Source organism: Solenopsis invicta, chromosome 15 (genome assembly GCF_016802725.1).
Source record: "Solenopsis invicta isolate M01_SB chromosome 15, UNIL_Sinv_3.0, whole genome shotgun sequence".
In the NCBI taxonomy this organism is placed as follows: Eukaryota; Metazoa; Arthropoda; class Insecta; order Hymenoptera; family Formicidae; genus Solenopsis; species Solenopsis invicta.
In genome coordinates this window covers 4,968,261-4,993,365 of record NC_052678.1, presented here as the reverse complement: position 1 = coordinate 4,993,365, position 25,105 = coordinate 4,968,261, and the positions used below count along the sequence as shown (strand labels likewise).

The window sequence follows — 25,105 nt, the reverse complement described above, 5'->3', positions numbered from 1 at the left end:
TCGGGGTGGGGTGGCGACGTAGCAACGTACCCGTTCACCACTTCCGGCCGCACGGTAGAGCGCAGAAGGGGGTCAAGTGCTGAAGCTGAGCTTCAATTCTCACGAAGGAGACCCAGGCTAGATCTCGACCGCGAGACGCCCAGCGGTGATCCTCTTCGTGTAACGGCACACGGATCGGGCGAGGACGAGTAACGCTTTCAAGGACGCGGACCTTGAAGGTGTAGGTACCGCTCACGGACTGGCTGAGGCCCGCCACTGGTCGGGCCTTATATTGCCACCACCACGACGGTGCGCGATCGGGTCCCCTCTTTCTCATCTTTGAGCATTGCCGCCCGCGTAGATCGCTGATCCAGGAACGTACGTATCAAAACTACCCAGACACCTCCATTTTCCGAGACACCCTGAGCGTGACATATCGACATACGCGGACCTGGAAGGCGCGAGTGCTATCGTATCTTTCCAGGTGCCGTACAATTGCTGACTCGATAATTGCAGACTTTGACATTTAACTTTTAAATCTATTTCTCATCTCGAAAGTAATGTAATTTCACGATTGATGTAATGATGTTCGAATAATGTGATTATTTTCAAAAATAATAGAGTGTATTAAGAAGGTGCGCGAAGTTATATCAACGACGATATGGGCTTTACCATCGTGCTGGATGCAAATTCAATCCCGCAAAGTTATATGAATCTAGATATCGCCTTGAAGATATTTTGATCTATGACTGTCATTAATCGCGCGTTTGTTTGTAGGGAGGGAAGAGTAATTGGTCAATAATTTCCCGGCCATATGAAAGTACAAGGTACAGCAATTCATCTAGTGCCGGTGGTGGTTTCGAGCGTACGACCTCGACCTAGGAACTTAAAGAGCAGTATCTGCGTCAACTTATCTCTCGGCTCTAAGTTCTTCATATATGCGTTCTTACATAAAATTTCCATGCAACGCGGTACATGTTTCGCTATTCTCGTCGATTTTATCTCCTTTGCTGTTAATTGAAAGTACATAAAGTAGGTACAGCGACACGGAAATTTATGGCGAGTGATATAAGAATCGTAAAACGACCGAGCGTTATGTAGAATATTTCTTAGGAACAGTAGAGAGCGTGTCAATGTATGTTTTAAAACACTTTAAAGTTAATTAAATTAGAATCGGAGTAATTTTACAGCGAAAAAGGACAAGCAATCAGCTTTATAGTCAAATATTGCAAGTAGAGCTTTGATTTTGTGCACTATTTTCGAATGAGATGAGAATATTTCTGAAACTTTTCCGTCCAAACAAGGATATATATATATATATATATATATATATATATATATATATATATGTGTGTGTGTGTGTGTGTGTGTGTGTGTGTATGTATGTATATATAAATCATCGTTGGCATTTTAAAAAGTTTATGTGTACGAAGAAAACGAGAAAGTGAGGAGAGGTAGCCAGATGATGTAAGTTCGTCAAGGTCGAAAGAATAATGACCTTCGATTGCTTAGCGTTTCGATGAAAATATTGTAAAATCAAGGTACGTTCGAACTCAAGGCGTTTCGAAGATGCGACCGGAATGCCGGGATTGCGGAGACAGCGTCGTCGCCGTTAAAACGCCATCGTGGAAAAATGACGATGGCACTTGCCTCTCGTGGATTCAATTGACGATCCTGAAACGTCTCTCTTGGTTTATCGGTTTTAAACCGCAACCGGTCGTTTGTCCAACAGGGAAGCGCGAATCCTTAGATCGCTCGTTGAAATTCTCTTTATGTCGTATCGACGAAATGTTGCAACGATTCTAAGCAATTTAAGTTCGTAATCGGGCAATTCTGCAACGACGAGCTCTGCGTCGCGCGATTTATCCGCGCTTTCGGCAACTTGCAGTAGAGCAGCCCGTGCACGTCGCAAATCTGACTACGTGCATCGACGTGCCGACTACGAACGCCGAGTAGAAAATGGGGCGTACCCGAGCGTAATTGTTGGAAAGTCGCGCGAACGATACTATTAACGTTATCACTAACGTTCGAGAGTTTTACGTAATATTTGTTTATATCGATCGGCAGATCGCGAAAATTCACCTGCATTGCGCCGGCAGCTTTCTACGATGACCTAAGATTTTTACATAACGATCGAGAAATGAAGCGAATAAATATTCGTTCGTCGCTCCCTGCTGTCGTCGCGTTTTCTTGCAATATTATTTTACGCAAATGTACCACCGCGTGGCACCGCGCCGATCTATCATCATCGTCGTCGTCTTCGCCGCTATCGCCGGGATCTGCGGTCGAAAGTGAAATGATTGTGAGCGTAGTCTCATTTGCGAACCGGGTGCCGGTCGCCGCGCGCGCGCGCCGGTTAATGATAGACCGATAGATCGAAATATCATAATACCATGACACACAATCGTTTCTCGAAAGCGGCGGCGGCGGCGGCGCCGTCTCTCAACGCCATAATCACCCGCGGGCGTCGTCCGGACAGATCTTCTTTTTCAAATGTCAATGCAAGAGAAAGAGAGAGAGAGAGAGAGAGAGAGAGAGAGAGAGGGCAAGGGCTCGTTTGGCATTTTGGACGGGTCCGCACGGACGCGCTTATTGCGCCATCGTCGGACTGACTCTCGAGATAAATGCCAAGCGGTGCTCGCGAATCTCTCCGTGGATTCCGGCGCGGATCGCTTTTCGACGCGAGCCGATGACTCGGCGAGAAAGGCATTGTGGATCCATGCACACGCGAGAATGCGCATCCCTTTGTCGATTGCGAATTCCACGGCGGCAATGTGCGATAGTGCACGCGACGTGATTCGCGAATGTGTCACAACGGTTGATGAGTTTACCAATTTCTTTTTTTTTTTATTTTAAATAGAGCTCTGTGTACAGCATTATTCATTTTAAATCGTATTAAAGCAACGTTTGGAGAGCGCGCTATTAGCGTTATTCTGTCATTCTTTCTTTATCGGTCATTAGACGTAAAATAAGGAGAACTTTAACCGATACGTGAAAACACAATGGGTGCTTTCCATTTAGCGACACAAGTCGACACAAGCACCGTTCTATCTTTGCTATTTATTGAATATGAATAAAGAACAGAATGATGCTTGTGTCGACTTGTGTCACTAAATGGAAAGGACCCAGTATAAACGAAAAAGCCTTAACAGTCATAGTTAAATCTTAGTGCTGATATCTACTGTATGATTTTATATACCTTTTTCAGTTTTCACAAAACTGCGCGCCGAACGACTTTTCGGTCTTAAAATACAGTTTTAAGTTGAACAAGAAATAGTAATATCACGTTATTAAATTGAAAATCAATTTAATAATAACTGATGCTAGCAAGCGTCCAAATGCGAGAACCCTTTTTCCCCCTAAATTATCATTTTGTTATTGTTAACGCTTCTTTTCGAACAAATTCGCGGATTAAAATTTCCATTAGCGATTTTCATGAGCAGTACACGCGAGCGTAAAAGAAACTAAAGCATCTCTCGAAGACTCTTCGGTATTTTCTAGTAGCATAATCGGACATTGCGCGCCTCTCCACGTGGCGCAATCGTCGACACAATGTTCACTCAACAGTAAACTCGAAACTGCTAGAAAGTATGTCTCGATTTAATGCATGGCTATCGTAATAAATACAAAACTTGCGCTATTAAAATCAGCAATTGCCATTCGATAACGCTGTTATCGTCGTTCCGTCGCGCGTCGTGCCGATCTTACAATAGCGCGTTTCTTTTCAATGCGATCGCAGGTAACAGGTGCATCGTCGCCGATCGCGGATCCACACGCGCCAAGAATTTGCCCTTTGCCAGATATAAAATCAGCGACCGTGCAAAATGCCACTTAAGCTTGCTTAAGTAGCGGCGCGAAAGTATCGAAACGCGCTATCATTATCGTTCAATTATGCGAACTCAACGGCATTCTTATCGTCGCTCGATGCATTCTCCTGAAAAATTCATCGACCGGCGTGGTGCGATCGACCACATGTATCGTCAAATCCACTCATTCCGAGACGAGAAAATCATCGCGGAGACGGGAAGATCCTTCTCCTGCGATGGACTTTCTCGCGATCGAGATCTACGGGATTCGGAGTCGCGAGGTCCCGACCGCGTACGCTCGCTCGATCGCGAGAGCAGGAAGTGCACGCGACGGATGCATTCACCCATCCGTTCGTCGAGCGAATGGCAGGTTACGTTTTCTCGAGTCGACGGTCGAGTGCAGCGATGATTCACGTAATTGCGATCGCCGAACGGCGCGTCCCTTCCACGCCGCCGGACTGCGCTTAGAAAGCGACTCGAGGTCCTCGAGGGATCTCGTTATCGATAAGGTCATCCACCGACTCCGGATTCACTCGTCGACGAATGCAGCCGTCGGCACGCCCTCGAGGAAAATCCGCGTGATCGTCGTGGGTCTGTGAAAATTAGTTCCCCGCGAAGTGAGGCGCGATGATCGATGAATCGACAAACTCGGCTTTAAAGGAAGAAAAGAAAAAAAAGGTATGAAAGGAAATGTTAATGGTAATGGCATCGAGTGTAAAAAATCAGGAAATCATTGGGACACGCGGCGAGGCGGTGAATGTACATAATTTAGTTCTCGGCAAATAAAGTGATTTAGGATAATAATTTGTGTCTGCGGCGTAGTTTTCCATCCTGAGATCTATGGGTTATGCCTGATCACGGGACTCCTCGGGGAAAATTTCGATACGCTACTACGAATCTTAAATTCGTCGGGTAACGTAAATTCTCCGATCGCAAGAGACATTTACGTCACGAAAGTACCACTCTTGAAGGGAGGATGGAAACGGTTGGTCCGTCGGTTCCTTGGAGATTCATCGATCCCCAATCGTCGCGAAAAAGGTGAGTCTTTCGGGACGGATCGGTGCGGCCCTGACGTGACATATGCCACGGCGGTGAAAGGAAAGAAGAGACGAAGTAATAGTACGCGGCGTGTCGACGGCAAAAGGAGCAGTCGGGCGCCTTCGACGAAGCCTTCGAGGCGGCGAGCTTTCTCTGCCCGCGGCCAAAGCGCGTCGCCGATCACCGCCACCGGTATTTCATGCACGCCGTCTCGCGCAGAATCGCTCGATTCTATCACGGGCTCCATCTCTCGCTGATCCAGCGTATTGTGTGCCATCGATCCTCGATCGTCGATCGATGTCTCTGCTCGCATTCCGATGATTAAATGTTTATTTAAAAACGTTTGGTTCAAAAAGCAATTTAATGTAATTTTTATGAGACAATTTTTATGAGATCCATCAACAAAATTAGTATTTGCAAAAATTTAATTAGATGATTGCGAGTGATCATCTGAGCATGCTGCAAATAGCTGCTGCCCTCGCGGATCGATCATCAAGCTTTCTCTCTCTCTCTCTCTCTCTCTCTCTCTCTCTCTCTCTCGAGCATCATTGATAATGACTTTATACTAATTTGAAAATTATTCAATTTGTGCGATGATCAGCCGATTGAATAATAATATTGGGTCACCAACTTTTAATGATCAAAGCTAATCGTTGTTATCAAATTAAAAGAATGCATAATCGGTAATGCGTAAAAAAATTATATTAAATAAAATTTATAACTTAGTTCGTATTTTAAAGAAACCGTGTCATTTACAATAGACCCATATAAACGAGTGAAAGGATGTAAAATTTAATAATTCAGTAATCCAAAATTAAAATTAATTTATACATTTGTATTATTAAAAAACAAAATGACTTTACAAAATCCTCTTCAGTCGCAATATGCAAACATGTGTGTATGCCAAAGTTCTACCCATAATTAATACTTCGTTTCCATTTTGAGAATTAATTAAGTCCGAAGTTGATAAAATTGTAGTTTGTCAGTGTATGCATTTAAACCGTATAATTGAAGATGAAATAAAAATGTTAATCCGAACAAATATTTCACTTTATTTTTTGGGGGGTTTTAAAATATTAATCAAAGAGTTTGAAGCTTTGTTTTTATTAAAATTGTTTTATATTTTAACTAGTATTTGCTTCCTCATCTTTTATCTTTGTGAATATTATGAAAAAGGTAAATGTAAAGTATTTTAAAATAAGTAAATATAAAATTCCAACAAGAGCCAAACAAGTCCAGAGTGTTTTTCTTTTTCTCTTTTAAATATGTGTGAGCATCGACCACACATACTCTTCTTAAGAATGTACATGGCTAAAGATTTTTCATTATTTTCTTTTTTTGGATAATTTTTAAGAGCACTTTTCTATGAGTAGCACTTCTCTATGATTACAAGTCTGGCTAAAAGATAGATTTTCCATTATTTTCATTACTGACTAAATTTGATTATAGTCAGACTTCCCATTTCAGAGGTCTTTCTTCGATAAGAACTAATGCATCATTTTACGAATTTTCTAAAAGAAAGAAATGCGTCATAGCATAGGTCTTCAAAGTATTAATTAAAGCTTTGTTATTAAACCTATTGTATGTCCGGAGAAAAATTATTATATTTATACAATGAACAGTTTAAAGATGAGAAGTTTCTTTGTTTTCTGAAAATTTAACTTTTTAGACTTGTCTGGTTTTTGTAGGCAACCTTGAATTATATAATTAAATCCAGCACATGTGTTGCATGGATTTCCGCTATATTTCTCGAGACTCGCATGGAGTTGATTCGTTAGTTCTTACGTACGCACACCGGTTACGATACGTAGACACGCAACGCACTGTCAAGTCTGAATTAATCAAAGCGAGCACACGAAAATGTCAGACCGCGGTAAACGCGTGACGTCTCGTGCGATGCAACGAGACTTCATGAAATCCCAGTTTCTCGCAGAACGCCAGCGAACAGCAAAACCGCAATAATACCATAAAATAAACGCAATGCGGTTTGATAATGTCGTCCCCGTATTCATCGATCGGTGGTCAGCACTTGCATAAAACATGAAAGTTCGAGCAATATCTGTATGCAACGTACAGATATGAGATAATGAGTTATACAGTAGCGTTAGTATCACCGACGGGAAATCGAGAGATTATGTTACGATACGTCTCGCTTTACATCTCCTTTCCCATCCCCTTTCTACCCCTTTCAATTCACACGCGTCGGTTTAATTAGAGGCACCTTGAAATTCGTCCCTCGAAACCCGGCGTCTTCAAGGCGAAGCTATTTATATTTCCCGTGTTTGAGACGGATGAAAATAGAAAGTCCTTTAGGAGCATTATGGAGCATTATGTGCTACTGAATATTCAGGAGCCCGCGCTCCGTTTCACGGGATGGGAGGGATTTCACATGCATATTTTGCAGAATGCGCCGTTTAGTTCGTGCAGTTGACCGAATGGCCTCACTAAATCTTGCCGACTAAGCGCAAAACTCCACTTGATCCTGTTCTCGCTTTAAACCGCATAAACGCCGCAATTTCTCTTCCTGTTGAGTATTCATCGCGAGGGCTTCATTGATCGTCGCGCCGGTTAAATTATTTAAACTCAGACCCGAGATGATCTAATAGAAAAGAACTTTTCTTCCTTTTTTTTCGAACAAAAGACATTTGCGTTTAAATCGTAAATGATAATATATTTTGCACATCGTAAAAGATAATAAAATCGCCGTGGATGAAATTATTAACGGAGACTCGCGAGATATATCCACAATCTACGTCACCATCGAAAATAAAATAGATAGTTGTATGTAATCAACTGAAAGCGTTATAATTTATCTGCCGATGATCGATAGAACGTCACGATAAGCGATGCACAATGTCGCAAGCAGTGCATCCTCGAGATATTCATCTCTCTCGATCGCGAGACCTTGGCTATCGATCTTCGCATCGTCTCGAGACTAAATGGACTACTCACGTCCTCGCTAGTACTTAATTTACCGGATATAGATCGGTCTCGGAGGAGTATTACGGCGCGTATCGATCACGTAATGCGACGCGCGTTACGCGATTGAGCGTCCGCATGCGAGATAATTTAAATATTATGCAACCCCGTCGAAAAAATCTGACCTTTTTTCTTTTAGCGTTACCACGTGTAAAAATATTATACCGTGCCGAAGATGCATTAACGACGATTTCCTTTGCGTTTAACGGCGTCGAACTCGAGCCGGTCAACGTTGTATAACACGCGACGTGCGGGACACGTGTCGAGCGAAACTGCGTTGCAGTCGCATTGCGTAGTAGCGCATCAGGATCCGCGGTCCTGTTTTGCCTGCACACACACGGACCGATCGAGCTGTCGGGACTCTGTGGGTGAAGGTATATCGATTTCAGCGGGGACGAGCAGGAGCCGGAAGATCATCCTGCACACATACGAGACTCGCTAGCCGCCGGCGTCAGAAGCGGGACTTTCAGGGGCGTAACACACGACCGGCGCTCACCCCCTGCGTGGCCGATGGTGGCGACCTTGACCTACGGGGTTCCTGCCGCGCCGGCGTCGCGTCCTCCTTGTCCCCTTCCTCACGTGGCCGCGTCCCGTCCTCGTCTTACCTAGTCTCGCCCCCCCCCTCGATTCGATTTATCTCGCTCCACCTGTGACCAACGGTGTATCCGGTCCGATACCTCTCCTGCAACGCGATAGTCTAGCGACCTCGGGGATGCACCCGGTTATTGAAGGCGATGGACTGGGAAATCAGAAGAGGCGCCGACGATCGTACATTCGATCGTGCGATGCGCGCGATGAGCCGCCGAAGAGCTTCCGAATGTGTCCTCGCGGGGTCCTTCGGATCTCCCGCGGGAGCAAAACCTTTTTACTCATATTGCAAGGAAAGTGTAGTAGGTTTCACTGTTGCGCATTTGTACTCTCATATCTGTCATATCGCGCGCGCGTTTTCTTCTTTTTCCAGTCCTTTTCGTTCGTTCCGCTTTCTCTGTCCTCGTCTCGGGGCATTCGCCGAAAGGTTCCCATTCCCCGCGACCATTTGTTGCTGAACATTCTTGGCTCATCGCAACGAATCCTTCTTCTCTCGAAACTCGCATTGTTCTTCTGCAAACCTCCCGCGCTCTCACGATTCTTCTTTCCTCCTCTCGAAGTGCAATCACGTTCTTCCCATACACCACCTTCTTCTCCATTCCTAATCGCGCACTCGACAATACTAATGGTGCTATCCTCCGCGAGTGCATCTTGGCCAATGTACAGATGCATTATTCTATACTTTTATTTACCACGCTCTATCGACTGTCTTGAGCTTCTCCCGGCGACGTAATAAATAAATTACGTTTATCTACAATTGCCATATATATTTTTCCTGTAGTTACGGCACATATAATATCTCACATTTTCCCCTTTATCTCTTTTATATTTTCTGCTCCGTGTTTTCTGAATGCTTCTTCGTGTTTCCGTATTAATTTCGTTGCGGAGGACGTTGAAGGAGCGACTGAAGCAGGAACACGGCGGCATTTACAGACTTTTATGCAGAGTTATATCTGCTCTCTTCAGTTTATCAGGATATGACTCTCGTGTTTGCACCCGAATCGGGAGATATTTTTAGACTTGTGTCCCAAATTTTTGGAGGTCCTCGATATGTCGTCATGTCCTCCAGATGCCAACCTTGACAGTTTCCTCGAGTCGATCTGTGATTTTTGATGTATCAATAACACTCTTTTGCATCTTCACTCACTCTCTTTGTTATCTGTTTACCCGATTTCACGTGTATTTTTACATAGTCGCTGTATTTGCGCTCTCTTATTCGGTAAAAGATAGATTCTTTCGTTTTAATTTGTAATTTATAAAATAAAGTAATTTATAAAATGCACAAGAGCTCGACAATTTTTATCTTTGATTCAGAATTCGCTACAATCTCTACAATCGAGAACGTACTGTCGTTCTCTTTTCGTATTTTATTTAAAAATTCCAGTGAAATCCGATTTAATTCCTTTTATCTGTTGATTTTATCTTCTTTGGCTTTTATTGATATATGATTTAATCCACATGCCTTCTTAAAATTGCTGCGTGCTAAATGAAAAAAAAGAAAAATGTACTTTGTAACGTTAATGCAATATCGGTAATAATATGTATGATCGAAATTCGATATTGCATTATTATTGTAAATGTATATAAAATGTATTTATATTCTCTTATATTCTCTAGTATCTAGATAAATGTTTAATCTCTCGTTCGTGATGAGTGTACTAAATTACTGCAATCAATAGATCATTTGTATTGCCATCTGTTACGGCAGGCGTAATTAGTTTAATTAGCAAAATGTAATTGAAACGCAACAGATACTGTAAATTAACAATCAATTGCATTGGCTGTTACGAATAACGGTATCAATTGTTTTCCGATGGAGAACGACACTAAATCCATTAAATTTTTATCGAATTCAAATTTTTATGTGTAAAATCTGACGATATCTGACTTTAGGCTTCCGATAACGGGTACAATTAAGACCACTGGCATAATTATTTTTCTTACTTAATTATATTTAATAAACATTCTATCTTTTCATTTAACGTAATTATTAAAATAATTGAAGAGTTTATTTTAACAACAGCATAAAGAGCGTCGTTTAGCTTCGAAGAAAAATTAGCTCAAATGCGAGCAATTTAATTAAAATCTGTGCGTATGTGCGAATAATTGGATAGAATGGAGCGAGCGCGAAGTCTATTTGCGATCACGTTCACGGGTTTGCCACAAGAGAGAAAAGTCCATTTCGAAGATAATGTTTACGTAACATTGTCAGTTGCGCGTGCATTGAAATTAAATGTTAAACAAGCGTAGCGGAGATGGTGGAAAAGAGCAGGGGAAAATTTTTCACCTGAAAAATTCAAACCCGGCGTCAAGCCACGTTCCGATCTTTCATGCAGCCACCTGCCATGCGGCTCATCGGCCCGCGCGCCCCGATAAACGTCGGCCCACCACCATTCTCTCATCCCCGACCGGTACACAGCGAAAACAACCCCTCCGGTCCGTTCTCCGCCGCCTGGCTTTTTACCCCTTCCCGTACCGTGGCCGTCGGACCACTGGCAATCCCCGCGAGGCGAAGCACACGGTCCTGCCGCGCGCGCGGCCGGATCCAGTCGCAGTTCGAACCTCGAGGAGACCGTGCGTGCGTGAGCACCCGTCGTAATCCTGGACCACGTAAACGGACGCCTCGGAGGATCGTGCCGGGATCTTCTGGCATGCGATCAGGAGCATGCAGGTAGGACCCCGCCGTCCCGACGACGCGCACTCCCGCGCCCGTTCCACCGAGTGGACACGTAGACTCTCGTACGCGTTCGTTGATCTCTCTCGATTTCATCTCGAAATGATCATGACTTGCGGAAGACGATTTTTAAAGATGGTATATAAATGATATAAATGAGTTCCTCGATCCGTCGATCAGGCCGATCTTTAAGCGCGATTGAAGGGAGTGATCTGAATTTTTGCGTGATCGATAAAGTATTTCGTGAAATTGTCACATCATATTCTATGGGATTGGTCGGTGTATAAATTGCCTTCGGTGTCACTTGAACAAAAAGGTCAATCGTTTCTTGTTTGACAAGCAGCCCCGTTGCGTCCCTTAGTCAACTGAGCAAGAAGCATACAGGTGGGTTGGGGAGAACGTCCTAAGCAATCTGTAAACCGCTGCTATTGGAACGCAAACATTTGATATCACGAAAGACACAGATCAACAATGGCTAAAATAAACCGAGCGCTCTTATATAGTATATTTTTTTTAGCAAAGCAATTATCCAACTGTGCCATTTTACATTTTTGTAGCTACAACTTTTTTCCGTCAATTTTTTTTTCCCCCATAGCGAATGTGCACATTGCAAAATTTATTTCGCTATTTTTCGTCCCTCCACTTTTATCGCTTCTGTATGTTTTTACGTATATTTTACGACATTGAATTAGATTACACCGGGATGGCTGCTATGAAAACTTGTTGAATTCAGTTTACGAGCGGTATGCCGTACTATTACAGACAAAGAAATTGGAAAGGTTGCTGTAATACACGCATACACACGTAGCAAATAGCTTTATGTGAGAAATTTTCTTTGTTATACCTTTTCACCATATTTTACTTTAATAGCTCTTCTGTATCGAGTATTTTTTATTTCTCCTCTTTCAAAGCGATCAGAAGGCCGCAAAATTATAAAACGCATCGCGAAATTATTTAATAATTTATTATAAATTAAATTATATTTCCTCTTTCCGATATTTCATAAAATATTAATGTTGAGGTCGAAGATTTAATTTTCAGAATTAAATGACTATATAGGCAGGATCAGGTGTCAGAAATTCGCGATATTGCGGTATCATGAGGTTACTGTTTGAAACACACATTTTCATACGCAATAAAACGTGCTCGGAAAAGTGGTCGGAAAGTATAACTGTTCCGAGCAAGGGTCTTTTCATTTGAGACAGGCATCGTGCCAGGAAAACGATCTCCGCGCCTTTTTTTCTTGCTCTCATCGACCGCCATTGCGTGCCAAGGCCAAGCAGGAAGACAAGATCTCGCAGTCATGGTCACGAACAAGTAATGTCTCTTTATGCAGTTATGCGAATCGGTATATAGTCCCGGTATTATTAACGGCCTTCCGCGTTTCCAATCGATTAGCCATCCACATCATTCATTTCTGATGACCTTTCGGACCTTAGGAGGAATCACAAAAGAGGATGTTACATTAAAATTTCATTATCTCCCTCCACGTACGATCGGATAAATAATGTTAAAGTGTGTGATCGCTAATTAATAAACTCGTACGCGAAAGAGCTGGCGCACACGCGAGGCGCACGGTATTTTTCGATAAAACGAAACATCGCAAACGTCATATTAATTTTGCAAAAGTTGTCATACGTTATTCGGTAACGAAAGTTTTGTATCGTACCGTGGTTCGCGAGACTTTCATTTCCGCGATTTATGTCACTTGTTAAGTAGATTTATGATTAAATAGAGATTCGGGAAAATGCATTACGACATTTGCGCTACGGAGTTTTCCGGGATACAGAATCGCGACGCAATTTACTTTAACTTCTTGCAAGGTTGTTTGACTCGAAAAGTTTCGTAACTCTTCTGTTTGCGAGAATTGTTTAAACATTAAAATTTGCGAGTTCTCTCTCTCTCTCTCTCTCTCTCTTCTCTCTTCTCTCTCAGACACGTTATTCAGAGGGGGATCGAGCGACGTAGCTTTTCCTTACTGCAGACCTCTCGACTCCTCGTCGATTCCGAATTAATTGAAGTCGGAGATGAAAAGAAGAGCTTTTCGAGACACAATCATAGCGATTTCTCGCGCGCGTATACAACCTTTCTCGCGCTCTGTCTCGGGGTTTTCCGCTGGTCAATTTGGAGCGCCGCCAAGTTCGCATCTCGTAGCATCCATTTGGCGGAAGTGTCTCGCAAAAAAAATAGGAAAAAGGGAAGCGTTTACACATCTGGCATGCGGGCTGCGTTTAAATGTGTCGGAATGTAAAGTAACCGTCGCTCGATATTTTGCGCCGCGTTTCTCGCGGCCTGATTCGAGTGAGAGATCGCGATTGTCACGAGCGATGCAAGTAAAAGGAACTGTTTTTTCCCTTCTTCCTCTCCAAAAAGAGAAGAAGGGTGAAACAAACGCGATCTTTTTTTCCGGATCAGTTAACTCTTTTTATTGCTCGACAACAATGGTTTCTACCGTCGACGGAAAGGAAGCCGCATCTACGAGGAGTTAATTTTTTTTTATTATGGCGGAAACGAGTTCGTACTAAAAAGACTTTGCATTATCGATTTCAAACACCGTACATTCTTCTCTCTATTTTTTTTTTTTTTTTTTGCGTGACTCGGAAGCATTTGGTGAAGCAGTAAAAAGAATGTTTGATGGGTTTTGCTTATTGCAAACATAGAGGAATTGCGTGAATAAAAGGGAGAATATGCGGAGGCGCCGGGCGAGCATACGACACATTTTCAACATTTTCATTCGATCTACGACTATTTTTCTTTTTATTGCCTGTCGACGGGGTGGTAATTATTAACTTCGTGTCCCATTTCGATTTCTCGACGGTAGATATACATAATATATTTCGCGTACGACCCTTCGTCGACACACTTCCTGCTCACGCATTATCGATCTGTTCCTCACTCTTCTTTGCCCAACCCCTGGTTTAACTTTCCGAAAAGTTCGAGTCAGTCCTCTTTTTATTTAGTAGAGGAAAAAAACACCCTAAACAATTTTATCGCAAAAGTATTCTGCGGAAAACGATTAGGGATTAAAAAGAGCGGAATAAAGGGGGGGACAGAGGGGACGAAGGGGAGGAATTCGAATTTCGGGAGCAGCTGCACGATTTTTCAGTGACCGCACTTCCTCTCGCTCGCGCTTTATCGATCTATTTCACATTGCTTCTGCGGCTTGACGCCTTTTTCTCGACGCTTTTTTGTACAGCGGGACGACCTTTGCAAGCTCGCCGCACCGGAAACCAGGCGAGCCGTTTATCCCCCGATTGCGGCCTGCCGGTGGACGCGCGCCATCATCCTGCGTGAGCGCGATTCCCGTGCGGCGAGACGTGCGAGACATTTTGAACTTTAAACCGTGTATTATTATTATCCATCCGTTGTCCGGACAACACGTCGTCGCGCAGGTTTAATAAAAATCAAGATCGCTCGATCGACGGATAGAGAGAGCCCTTGCGACGAATAGGCTCCGGCGCGAAAAGGCCGAAGGTGAGGCACGAGCAAGGGTAGGAATAATAATTCATTGAGAATTTATGAAAAGATGACAGTTCAGATTGCGCTTTACATTTTATTTCGGCAAGCAATGACGCGGCTCAACGGTAGCGCCGCTACCGATTCTTCACAATCCTGATCGATATAACGTAGACCGTAAAATTGGACGGAGGACGATGGTATATGGCCGATCCATCGATTCATTTATTTGAAAATAGATGGATCACATTCGTGATTGAAATATTTTTTTATTCCTCTACGTGCGACGTCATTCGAGATCCACGGAATTCCATCCAGGTTATATCAATAAAAGGATTACATTAACAAAATATATTCGCGGATGAGAGCATCGGATTTCGGGAAAATAGACAAGCCTGTTATTCTCCGATACTTCGATATATGTGGTCTCGCGATGTTATCAGAAAAATCTATATTCTCCTCCAGTATCTGCATCTTTCGATAACATAGATTTATTTAAAAAGAATGATAGTTTATTTATAGGAAAGCGCTTCCCTCTTCCTGTAAACTGTAAAGGATATGCTGCAGCTCATGCGTCTTGTGTGCTCATGAACAGAAATATCTTACGAAGTACACGTAGCTTTATAAAATATACATTTTCGCACAAGACGCGTATTTTCGTAAGACTTTTGACCAATTAATTACGATATTAATTTTATAAAAATGACGTTACTTCTCGGAATTTATTGAAATTCTTTTGGCTATAATTAGTCATATTCAACAAAAATTAATATAATCACATCACCGATATGACGTCAAAGATGTTTTGTGGAATTACGAATGTACGATAAGCGGGCACGTGCACGGTATTTCGTGACAAGCGCGCTGAGAGTAGCGTATCGCACGGAAATTTCAATTTATCACTATTTCGCAATAACAATCTGTGAAATATGCGCTCCGTTTGTACAACAACATGAGAGATTGACGTTTCAAACGTATCAGGTGCTTCGAGGTACTCTTCTATCAATAAACAAGTCTACGCGAGATTCTCTCTCTCTTTCTCTCTCGCGTTACTTTTATTACTTTTTTTAAACGTCATTAGGATGGAAGTAAAGCTCGCGGTAGCGAAACAACTGAGTATCGCATCGATTAATCTGCTCTTGAAACGCGACCGTGGCTAAAAATATTTCTTTTCAATATTTCACATGCTAATATCCAGCCGTGAAGGACCAACCTTTTATGTGGCGCGAACGCAGAAAATGTTTGTCTCGTGCCACAGCGACATTACAGAAGTTTCTAGCGGCGATATTTATTATCGAAAGTCATCGAGTAACTAAAAGTCACAAGGCGTTCTAGCGCGTGCCGCGTGATACGAATCTCGCAATGTGCCCAAGTCAATACAATTCCAAGTGCATGCCGCAAACAACAAAAGGAAATTAAAATCGAGAGAAGGCCAACGAACGATCTTAGCAGCATCTCAGTGTTCAATAATATTTCTTATGAAATTTTATATACATTTTCTATCCGTTGTACACATTTTCTGTACAAAATTTAAATTATTCGAAGTGTTCTACTCTCTAAGTTAGTGCATTATCACTGAAATAGTGAATAGTCATGAGCATAGTTGTAACACTGAAAATCGATAAGATTTCTCTGATTCTGATATAGAAAAAAATATTTTATTTATTTCTAATCGTCATTTCAAAATACATTTTATTTCGACACATCTCCAGGTAAGTTTGATAACAAAAAGATACGATTAAAAAAAAATGTATATATTTATATGTACATAAAATTTTTAACAAAATTATAAAACAATCAAATTGTTTAGCAGAAGCCACTGAGAGAGCTAGGTTTGTGCCTCAATACCGGGGTATCAACGAACAACGTTGTCATCGCCGAAGTCTGCAACGAGACCCGCGGGGGACTTCCCCTTCTTCAAGTATGGCCCAGCGATTCGCCCAGAGCCGATACCGACGGACAGGCTCAAGCTTTTGTGTTTCCAGATGTGCAGGAAAGTGTCAACGACAGCGGCATCGAGTCCATCCAGGTGCGACTTTCACATGATATCATTTCCTTATCAAATCTTCGGACACGTGTCAATAAAATCAATACTCTTCAACTATGCTTGTGAGACTTGAACGAATATAGGATAATTTATGCCGCGCGAGTATTTACATCGCAGAAGTAAAAAAAAAAAAATAGAAGAAGCGACGCTAATTTACACGCAGTCACTTCGCCTGGTGCCTTTATGACATATTAGTATTGTGTTGTGATTTTAGTTTTTCATTATTAATATTAACGAAATATTAACCACAATGAGTTGAATCGATTTTTGTCAACGTAATAGATAGAGCAATCATAGATTATAAAGGATAGAGTACAAAATGGAATTGTGCTTAGCTCTTGTATATTTTGGTTTGATGTTTTGTACGTACATCTTATCTGTCTGAGATACCTGGCATTTATAACATATTTTTCTTATTTTTATTCCTTAATAAACTTTCTGCGCACATTTTATAAATTATTATGTCATTTTATATCTTATTTATAAATTATCTATACGCCATACATACCATGAATGGCTGTATCGACAGGTGTGTGATAATTTATGCTGCATTCTAATTTTATGTTAAAAACGTATTATGAAAAACATGAGAAAGAAAGAAATATAAATAAAATAGTTTTAAGACATTTTAAATATGTAAAATAATTTAATTATTATTAATAATATACTCATTAGAATTTAAACGATGCAATTTACAAAAGAAAAACTTACAACCTTATTTTCGTGGTTGAAGAATTCGTTTTTAGCGGAAAAAAATTACAAATCTATAAATCATGAGTCTTTTCTAAATTGGTATATCATATTTTTATCAGTATTTTTTTTTTTAATAAATTGCAATGTTTAGTTTCTGAGAAATAAGAAGATGTTGCTTTAGAAGACCTATATTGGCGACTTTGTTCTAACGTTTTTATTAAGACTTTCTCGTACGATCAATTCGTGCCTTGTTACAATATATCGTGAGAAAAAATATAACTTTCGCGAAATGCGTTAAAGGCGTCGCCGTCGCCTTGCGGTGCCACCTGCAACAGCCCGGCGATGACGCCGCAGCAATCGCGTCGCGCCAGTCTGCTGCATCCGGATCACGCGCGGCTGCAGTTGCATTATCTACATCACAACCACCATAACGCGGGAGCGAAGAGTCCGCCGTCGCCGGACAAGTTGTCCATAGACGAGGACCACGAGGATCGGCCCGCGCCGCCGAGTCCCTCCAGTTCGACTACCAGCAGCCTGCGATCAATGCCGAGCTCGGCGATCGTGTCGATGCACTCGCAGGACAGGAGACGCAGCAGCAGGTAATTTATTTGACTCTATACCGCACTTAATACGACATTTACAGCCGATGAATCAATCTTGTTCCATTTAGGTTTTAATTGTATTTTAATTCTTTAAATGACGATACATAAAATAAAGAAAACTATAGTAAATGTATAAAATTTTGATTATCTACATTATTAATAAGCAAAGGATGGTAATAATAAATAAATATCATGCTCGTGTGTGCAGAGCAAAGTAGAAAGGTTAGAAGACTACGAAATAAGCAAAAACGAAGGATGTTGAGATAAACAAATAATTTAATAATAAATTAATAGTTAAATAATACAACGTTTCAACTACACAGAGTCTTCATCAGTTAACGAAATTGGCAGAATATAAAAAGAAACCTTATATTAAGAAAAGCTTGAATAAAATAGAATAACACAAAATAAACAGCTAAAACAGGCTAGTGAGAGTCAGCGCGGGTATAAGAGCGCAAAACACAATCAGTGTTCAAATAGTTATTTATTCATAATGAATTAGAAGTAACGAACGTTTCGGCTCTCTTTGGAGCCCTCTTCAGCGAAATTACAAAAAGAAAAAAATATACGTAATTGCGTGAGATAGTAAGCACGCGGCATTACAGAAAATTCAAACGTATACTTTGACAAGCGAATTTCGCTTCCTATGGACAAAGTTATCCAACGCTTCACTGGTCGTCATCAGTGCCAATGGAAAATTGTCAATTTTACTGATACGACAACGGGCAATGCTTCCACGGCGGATTTGGCAAACCGTTGGTGACTCATGTAATTCCCGGTAACGGACTGATGACAATTAAAATAGCTTCCATTTGTAATTGCGTTGAAGATGACGATTAAAATAATTTTTTTCTTTTTGTAACTTCGCTGAAGAGGGCTCCAAAGAGAGCCGAAACGTTCATTACTTCTAATTCATTATGAATAAATAACTATTTGAACACTGATTGTGTTTTGCGCTCTTATACCCGCGCTGACTCTCACTAGCCTGTTTTAGCTGTTTATTTTGTGTTAAATCTTGAGAGTCTTTGAATACTTTGTTTTAAAATAGAATAAAATAAATAAATAAGTATGAAAATTAAAACGCAAGATAACACCTCCTTCGACGTTGTAATTATAATTGATTGAGCAAAGTTAGCAATGCTGACGCAGCATAGATTGCAGATCGAATTTCGAAGTTATCATACAGTTTGACAAGTATTATTGTAAGAAATATCATCATTCCTTCTCTCGTGCCTATGAAGTATCGGTGAGTATCTATTTTCCGACCTTATCCTTGGCCGCGTATGCGCGTTACGAACAAGGTCCCGTACAGAGATCCCTACGGCAGGAGTAATCTATTGTGGGGTACGCGTTCGATGTCAGACTCGGTCTTGACTCGTGTCAAGGAACGGCCTTGACACAATGCAAATATACGGAAGGTACGTCAACGGTGTGTCAGCGTTACGATTGTATGTGCGAAACGGGCACGCCCTCATGTACGTGTACGTACATTCGTGCCGGTGAAATTGTTCGCACTTGCACGAGTTCTTGCTGGAAACACCGAGTGGCTCCTTCTAAAACGAGGACTTCGAGAAAAACGCTTTTCTCCCGACGATCTTGAGATCGACCGTGCTCTAATTTCGCTCTTTTTGTGCTCGTCACAATCCTGCAATCTCGCCCAGCAAACACGCAAAATCTCGCGCGAGGTCGAGACATTGGATCGTCTCGATAGAGGCCCATTTTCATGCTTTCCTTCTTCTGCGTCTCTATCTGCGTCAAAGCAACTCGCGTCGAAATCGTTGGATTCGCTTTTGAAGATGTTATCGAGAATATGCTGGTACAATGTAGCTAAATATTATGAATAGTAATTAAATACAACAATTAGAACAAATGTAAATTATGCAGTAAATAGCGCATGAAATGATTAAGAGGCTATGCACGTTTTTTTCTTCATCAGCAGATACAGCATGTTCGATGCTCTGGATTTGGAGTACGCTCTACTGAGGGCCGCGGCCCGCGGTTCCGTGGGCCCGTACTCCCTGTCGGAGTCCCTCCACAAGCTAACCTTCACCCAGAGCCTGGCCTTTCCCGCCCTGGCGCGCGGTCTCGCCGCCAAGCAGAGCGTGCCGAGCGGGAGATCCCAGCAGCCCACGGAGAGCGGGTTGAACGCCTTCGCCAAAGTGGTGACCGCGATGGTGCTGATGCTGGTGAGCGTGCTGGTGTTCGGTGTGGTCTACAAGTTCGCCAAGACGTGAGGTTGGCTGCTGGCACCCGGCCGGTATCCTGGATCGACGCAGGATAACAATCGTTTGGGTGTCGGCGGCGTCTTCAGTAATAACGTCTGATGAGGCCTGAGGAAGGGTCTAAATCTCAACTCGCTCCCCGTGCAAACAAAAAAAAAAAAAGATTTGAAAAGCGACGGAGGAGACACTGCGTGACACAGTCCACGTCTGAGATGATGTTTCGACTGTGCGTTCGTTGGTCCTTCAATGGCGAGATTGATACATGAATGGGAGATAAATGAGAGAAAAGGTGCTGACGATACACGCGACTCATTCTAGACACGATCAGTCAGGTTGTAAAAAAAAATTTTATACGACGTCTTATTGTCTTTGTCGCGTAACAATGTGTGTATTTAAGTACTTAATGTAAAGTTTCGGTGAAGAGGAGCGATGACGCTGCCACAAGAAGCAACGTGAAATTGATAACGACAGACATAATAATAACGTTATCAGTAATAAGCTATACGTAATGGCGATCCGTTAAATCGACGAGAAATATGTGCGAATCAAGTCACATATACGTATATACGTGTAATAATTATAATACATATTGCGAATGTGCATGAATAGTATCAGGCGTGGTATCGACGAAACGTTTTAATGTGGAGACCATATAAAATGGAAAAGTTACGTAGTCTAAGAAAGATTGCAGAACGTATATTTGCTACGAGTCTAGCCGGTTTATTTTCTGAAAAGTAGTGGTATGCAGAAATCAATCAACAAAGTGAGGGGTTTTCACCCGATCGCATTCGATTCGAGGTATTTCGATAGTGAATAAAAAGCTGATGGGTACAATGGGTCAATTTTGATCTAAAGTGTAATAAGCTACATGTAATTTTACGTTTTTTTGGATTTGAATATTCGCTGAATATAATGATAACGTTTTTGTCCATTTAATTCCGTAGAAAATGGTCAAAATTTGCAAAGGGATTATTTTTAATAATTTGGTTAGCCACGATTTTGCTCCGATTATTTAATTACCTGTAAGTTAATTAAATATAATTTTATAACTTTTTTCATTAAAAATCAAGAAAACACTCAAAAAATGCTAAATTTAACATAGCGAAATTAATACGACATAATTAAAAAGGATAGATTTTTTTTTTTTTTTAAGAATCTTAAATCTCACCAAATGTGCATGCATCTGCATACATTGTGCAGTTATGAGAATCTTAAAATAATAAACTTTCATCAACATAGAGGTTCCACTTAGAGGTGCGTTTGGTTTTTTATACCTGAAGCTTTATTACACTTCTTGTATATATTGTATAGTATATGTAGTTTTTGTAAATTATTCGTTGTTATTAGAATCTGAAAACTTTAACATAAAATATATTATTTAAATATACACCAGGTATCGAATACAAATAAGCATAAGCGGAAAACTAAAGGAATCATTTCTACATGTGGACAGCAACCTACTACACGAGTACAAATTACACAATTATATGAATAAATCGTTATAACCGAAAAATTAGAAGCATGTTTAATTATTAATTATATAAAATGCTTATTTATATAAAACGTTTAATTTGTAAAAATACTTAATTGTTTATAAAAAATATTTAATTGATTTTGAATGACGAAAACATATTTATGTTTTTAATAAAAAATTATATTAATAGGATTTAAATTAATATTATATTTTCTAAATTAAATTCAACTCTTTCTCGATTCTCGATTAATTTCAAATTCAAATTCTCATTTGTCTTCATATGATTAACGTAATAACTAATAGCACTTTTTATTTGATATGTATTACATGTGTATAAAATTGGAATTGATTAACATCTAAAATTGGAAAGTTGGTTATTTCTGTTTTATTTTTAAGTGTCTTTTTGACTTCGATGAAAAAATGTTATAAAACTATCATATAGTACAAGTAATAAAATAATTAAAACAAAATCATTAAAACAAAAAACTTAATTTAAAATAATTTTGCGAATTTTGACCTACGTATTTAAATAGATAAAAATGTTAACAGCCCATTGTATTCAGTGACCCAAAAAAACGAAGATTTAGGCCAAAATTATTCCATTTTACCCGTCGTCCTTTTTGTTTTAAGCTGCAGTAACTCCGAAGAAAACCGTTCCGCATCGTTTTTCACGGTACTTCAAAAGCCGCGGAAGAAACCCATTAAAATGTTCTTCAGCGAGTTTTACTGCACCGTTGATAGGCGGTAACTAGAACGGGCTTGGGTCAATATAAGCCGGATTGCAGCTGTACGTACGACGAGGACAGGACGATTGTGAGTCGAGTTGAACTGTCTCCGCGAACTGTCTATTCTGCACGGTAACATTCGAGTGGGACGCGCTTTGTGCTATCGAGTGTTCGCTCGAAACTTCAATCGCGGTTTTAATCACAATTTAAACGCTTTATCTCTCGCGCGAGATAAAGATTACGATTAAATGATCGCGAGTTAAAAGGATCGTCACATTTTTGGAATTATATCTCCGAATTTTTACTAAGATGATAGAATCCTCGCTACGTAATTCTTAGCGAGGGTTTTTTTCTTCCCTTTCAAACGTTAAACATTCGCTCCGGAGAGATCCGATTCGTACGTAATCTGAAAGCAAAGCTTTAATGAAGATGCGCGAACGTAATCTGTTCAGGACACGAAAAAACTCTCGACCATACTAGCATTTTTTTAATCATTTAATTAACCATTTAACTTTAATACCAAAATCCTCTGGCCAACCTATGTTGCTTTGCAGTGCCTTGTCCGCGCGCAGAATTGCCATCTCACACGGACGCAGCATGCGAATGCATAATCTCGCGAATTTTTTGGGTACCTCTAACGACTGTCCAAGTGCTTTACACAACTTCTATTCATGACAATCGGCCGGGAAGCGCTCGTTCCCGGCAAATTAAGTTATAATGTTGAAAACGCGACTCTGTGAAAATTCCGACTTGCGGCCGGAAACGACGAGCACACCGCGATAAACCAAGCGGCTACCGACGATGCAAAATTAATCCGAAGGCAAGCTTATCGTCTATGCTTCGTCTCAAACACAGTCGAAGCTTGAAATCGAATCGAAATCTGATGCGACACTAAAGACATAGTTTTCATGCCATTAGCCAGTTGATCAACGTTAAGGTTATCGCGTATTTTTATAAAATCTCATATTGATCGTTACGTCAGTAAATAAAAATAAACTCGACTCGCTTGTTATATACTCTCTTTCATTAAAGTATTTTCTAAAGGGTACAATTTATTTTTGCTAGATTCCAAAATCAGTTTCGATTCCGTTTCAAGCATATGTGAGAGCTCAAACGGGCATCTTTGAGCTTCTTTCGTACAGCCTAGAGAGAGTCGTTTGTTTTATATATAATAAAATATATGAACACACACACACACATACACACACACACACACACACACACACACACACACACACACACAAATATATATACTGTATATATTTATGGTCGTTACAGAGGCGTATCTTCTTCACTTTGATGTTGTGCTCTCTGTACGAAGCAACGAAATTTCTAAAAATAATCCAAGACGCGTCACGATATAGCGGAACTACCGCTCTCTACTTTTTTTAACTATCGCATTGTACGATGTATATACATATATATGTAACGCTAACGTGTTGCACTATGATATATGTAAGGGAAAAATTTTCTTTCTTTACCTTCCTTGTACGATACGCTACGACAGACTCGAAATGAATCTCGCGATGATGTTTTCGTATTCGTTGAACAAAATTAAAATTGAAGAAATTCTCACGTCAAATTCCAATTCATAATTTTATGAGACGTATACCGTCTTGAATTCTGCTAATGAAGAAATTGGAAAAATCACGTTTCTCTTGCATGAGAATTTATCCGTCAGTGATGAAATTTTGATTTCCATTGTCCGCAACTTTTATATCCTTTTAATCTGCATTTTCAGAATTTTGCAACGCAATATATAAAGTAATTCTAAAATTGCACATTTTTAAATGTTATTTAAAAAAATAGATAGATAGAGCTGCGTGGGTTTTTTTCAGCTGCACATTCGGTACGTTATGTTTTTTCAGCTGAACATACGGTACTCGGACAAACGTAGATCATGTCTACCGAGAGGGAAAAAAAAATACAGACGAGAATAGAAAATGTGAAAAGGGCAGCTGAAAAAAGCTGACCTAAATTATTCTGTGGTCTTTTCATTGCGATGATGACATCGACACGTGCAGCGATAAGTTAAACGGTGAAATTGGAATATTTTAATTCTATGAAGTTTGTCTTCTCTCTCTCTCTCTCTCTCTTTCTCTCTCTCTGTGTCTGGGTAAAGGCTCTAATTAAGCCCTTTTAGTTACGGTATAATGAAGAAACACTCTGTGTGCGGCCGGAACGAACATAATAGTTTTTCTTACCTTGAGCGTACGTGTGCGCCGACGGGCCAAAGTGAATTTCTTTTCGTGTGAGCGCATATATTAGCGCCTATAGTGCTAAAATGATTAACAAGGAATTATTGAGAGAAGGATGAAACCAATGTATCAATTAAATGCGGAGCACTAATTCATCGGATATAGAATAGCATTCGCAGATTTTCGATCGGCGGTATACGTTTCCGTACTTATGTAATACTTACTGTTCTGTTCAGAGATCCTCTCGCATCGTCTTTAGTATCGGTCGATACATCAGCCGTGAGAAATGGGTCGATTCGAGATAAAATTGTTGCGCGTTGAATTTAATCGTGCCAATTGTGTGTCCGTGATCGTACCAAAGCGTTTCCCGATTCTTAACCGTCTACGCTAAATATATACTGCTTGTAAACGTTGTAACTACCTCCTTTCGATCGTCCCATTTCACGGTAAATTCTTTTTCTTCCAGCGAAACGAAAGAAGAGAAAATAAAAGGGCTATGCAAAATTACTTAGCCGACGGCAACCATTCTTTAACTTATTTACCTTCGTTCTCTCGTAATTCAATTTTGCTTTCTTAAACATGGCGTGATATTAATAATTTTATAATTACGAACGAGTGGAAGTT

The 25,105-nt window shown here is 40.7% G+C and overlaps 1 protein-coding gene across 3 annotated transcripts; it reads left to right on the top strand.

The window, feature by feature from the left end:
• Positions 1-10,901: 10,901 nt before the first annotated feature.
• On the top strand, positions 10,902-24,988 carry LOC105201575. Of its 3 annotated transcripts, none has more exons than XM_011169627.3 (4): positions 10,902-11,061; positions 16,331-16,549; positions 17,561-17,859; positions 19,802-24,988. In XM_011169627.3, the coding sequence occupies exons 1-4, from the start codon at positions 11,056-11,058 to the stop codon at positions 20,094-20,096; spliced, it is 819 nt and encodes a 272-aa protein (XP_011167929.1). In that variant the 5' UTR covers positions 10,902-11,055; the 3' UTR covers positions 20,097-24,988. The 3 variants fall into 3 exon arrangements, with proteins under 3 accessions (XP_011167929.1, XP_011167928.1, XP_025995696.1); XM_011169626.3 differs by having other exon boundaries at positions 19,799-24,988; XM_026139911.2 differs by having other exon boundaries at positions 10,904-11,061; positions 16,334-16,549; positions 19,799-24,988.
• The last annotated feature ends 117 nt before the right edge of the window (positions 24,989-25,105 follow it).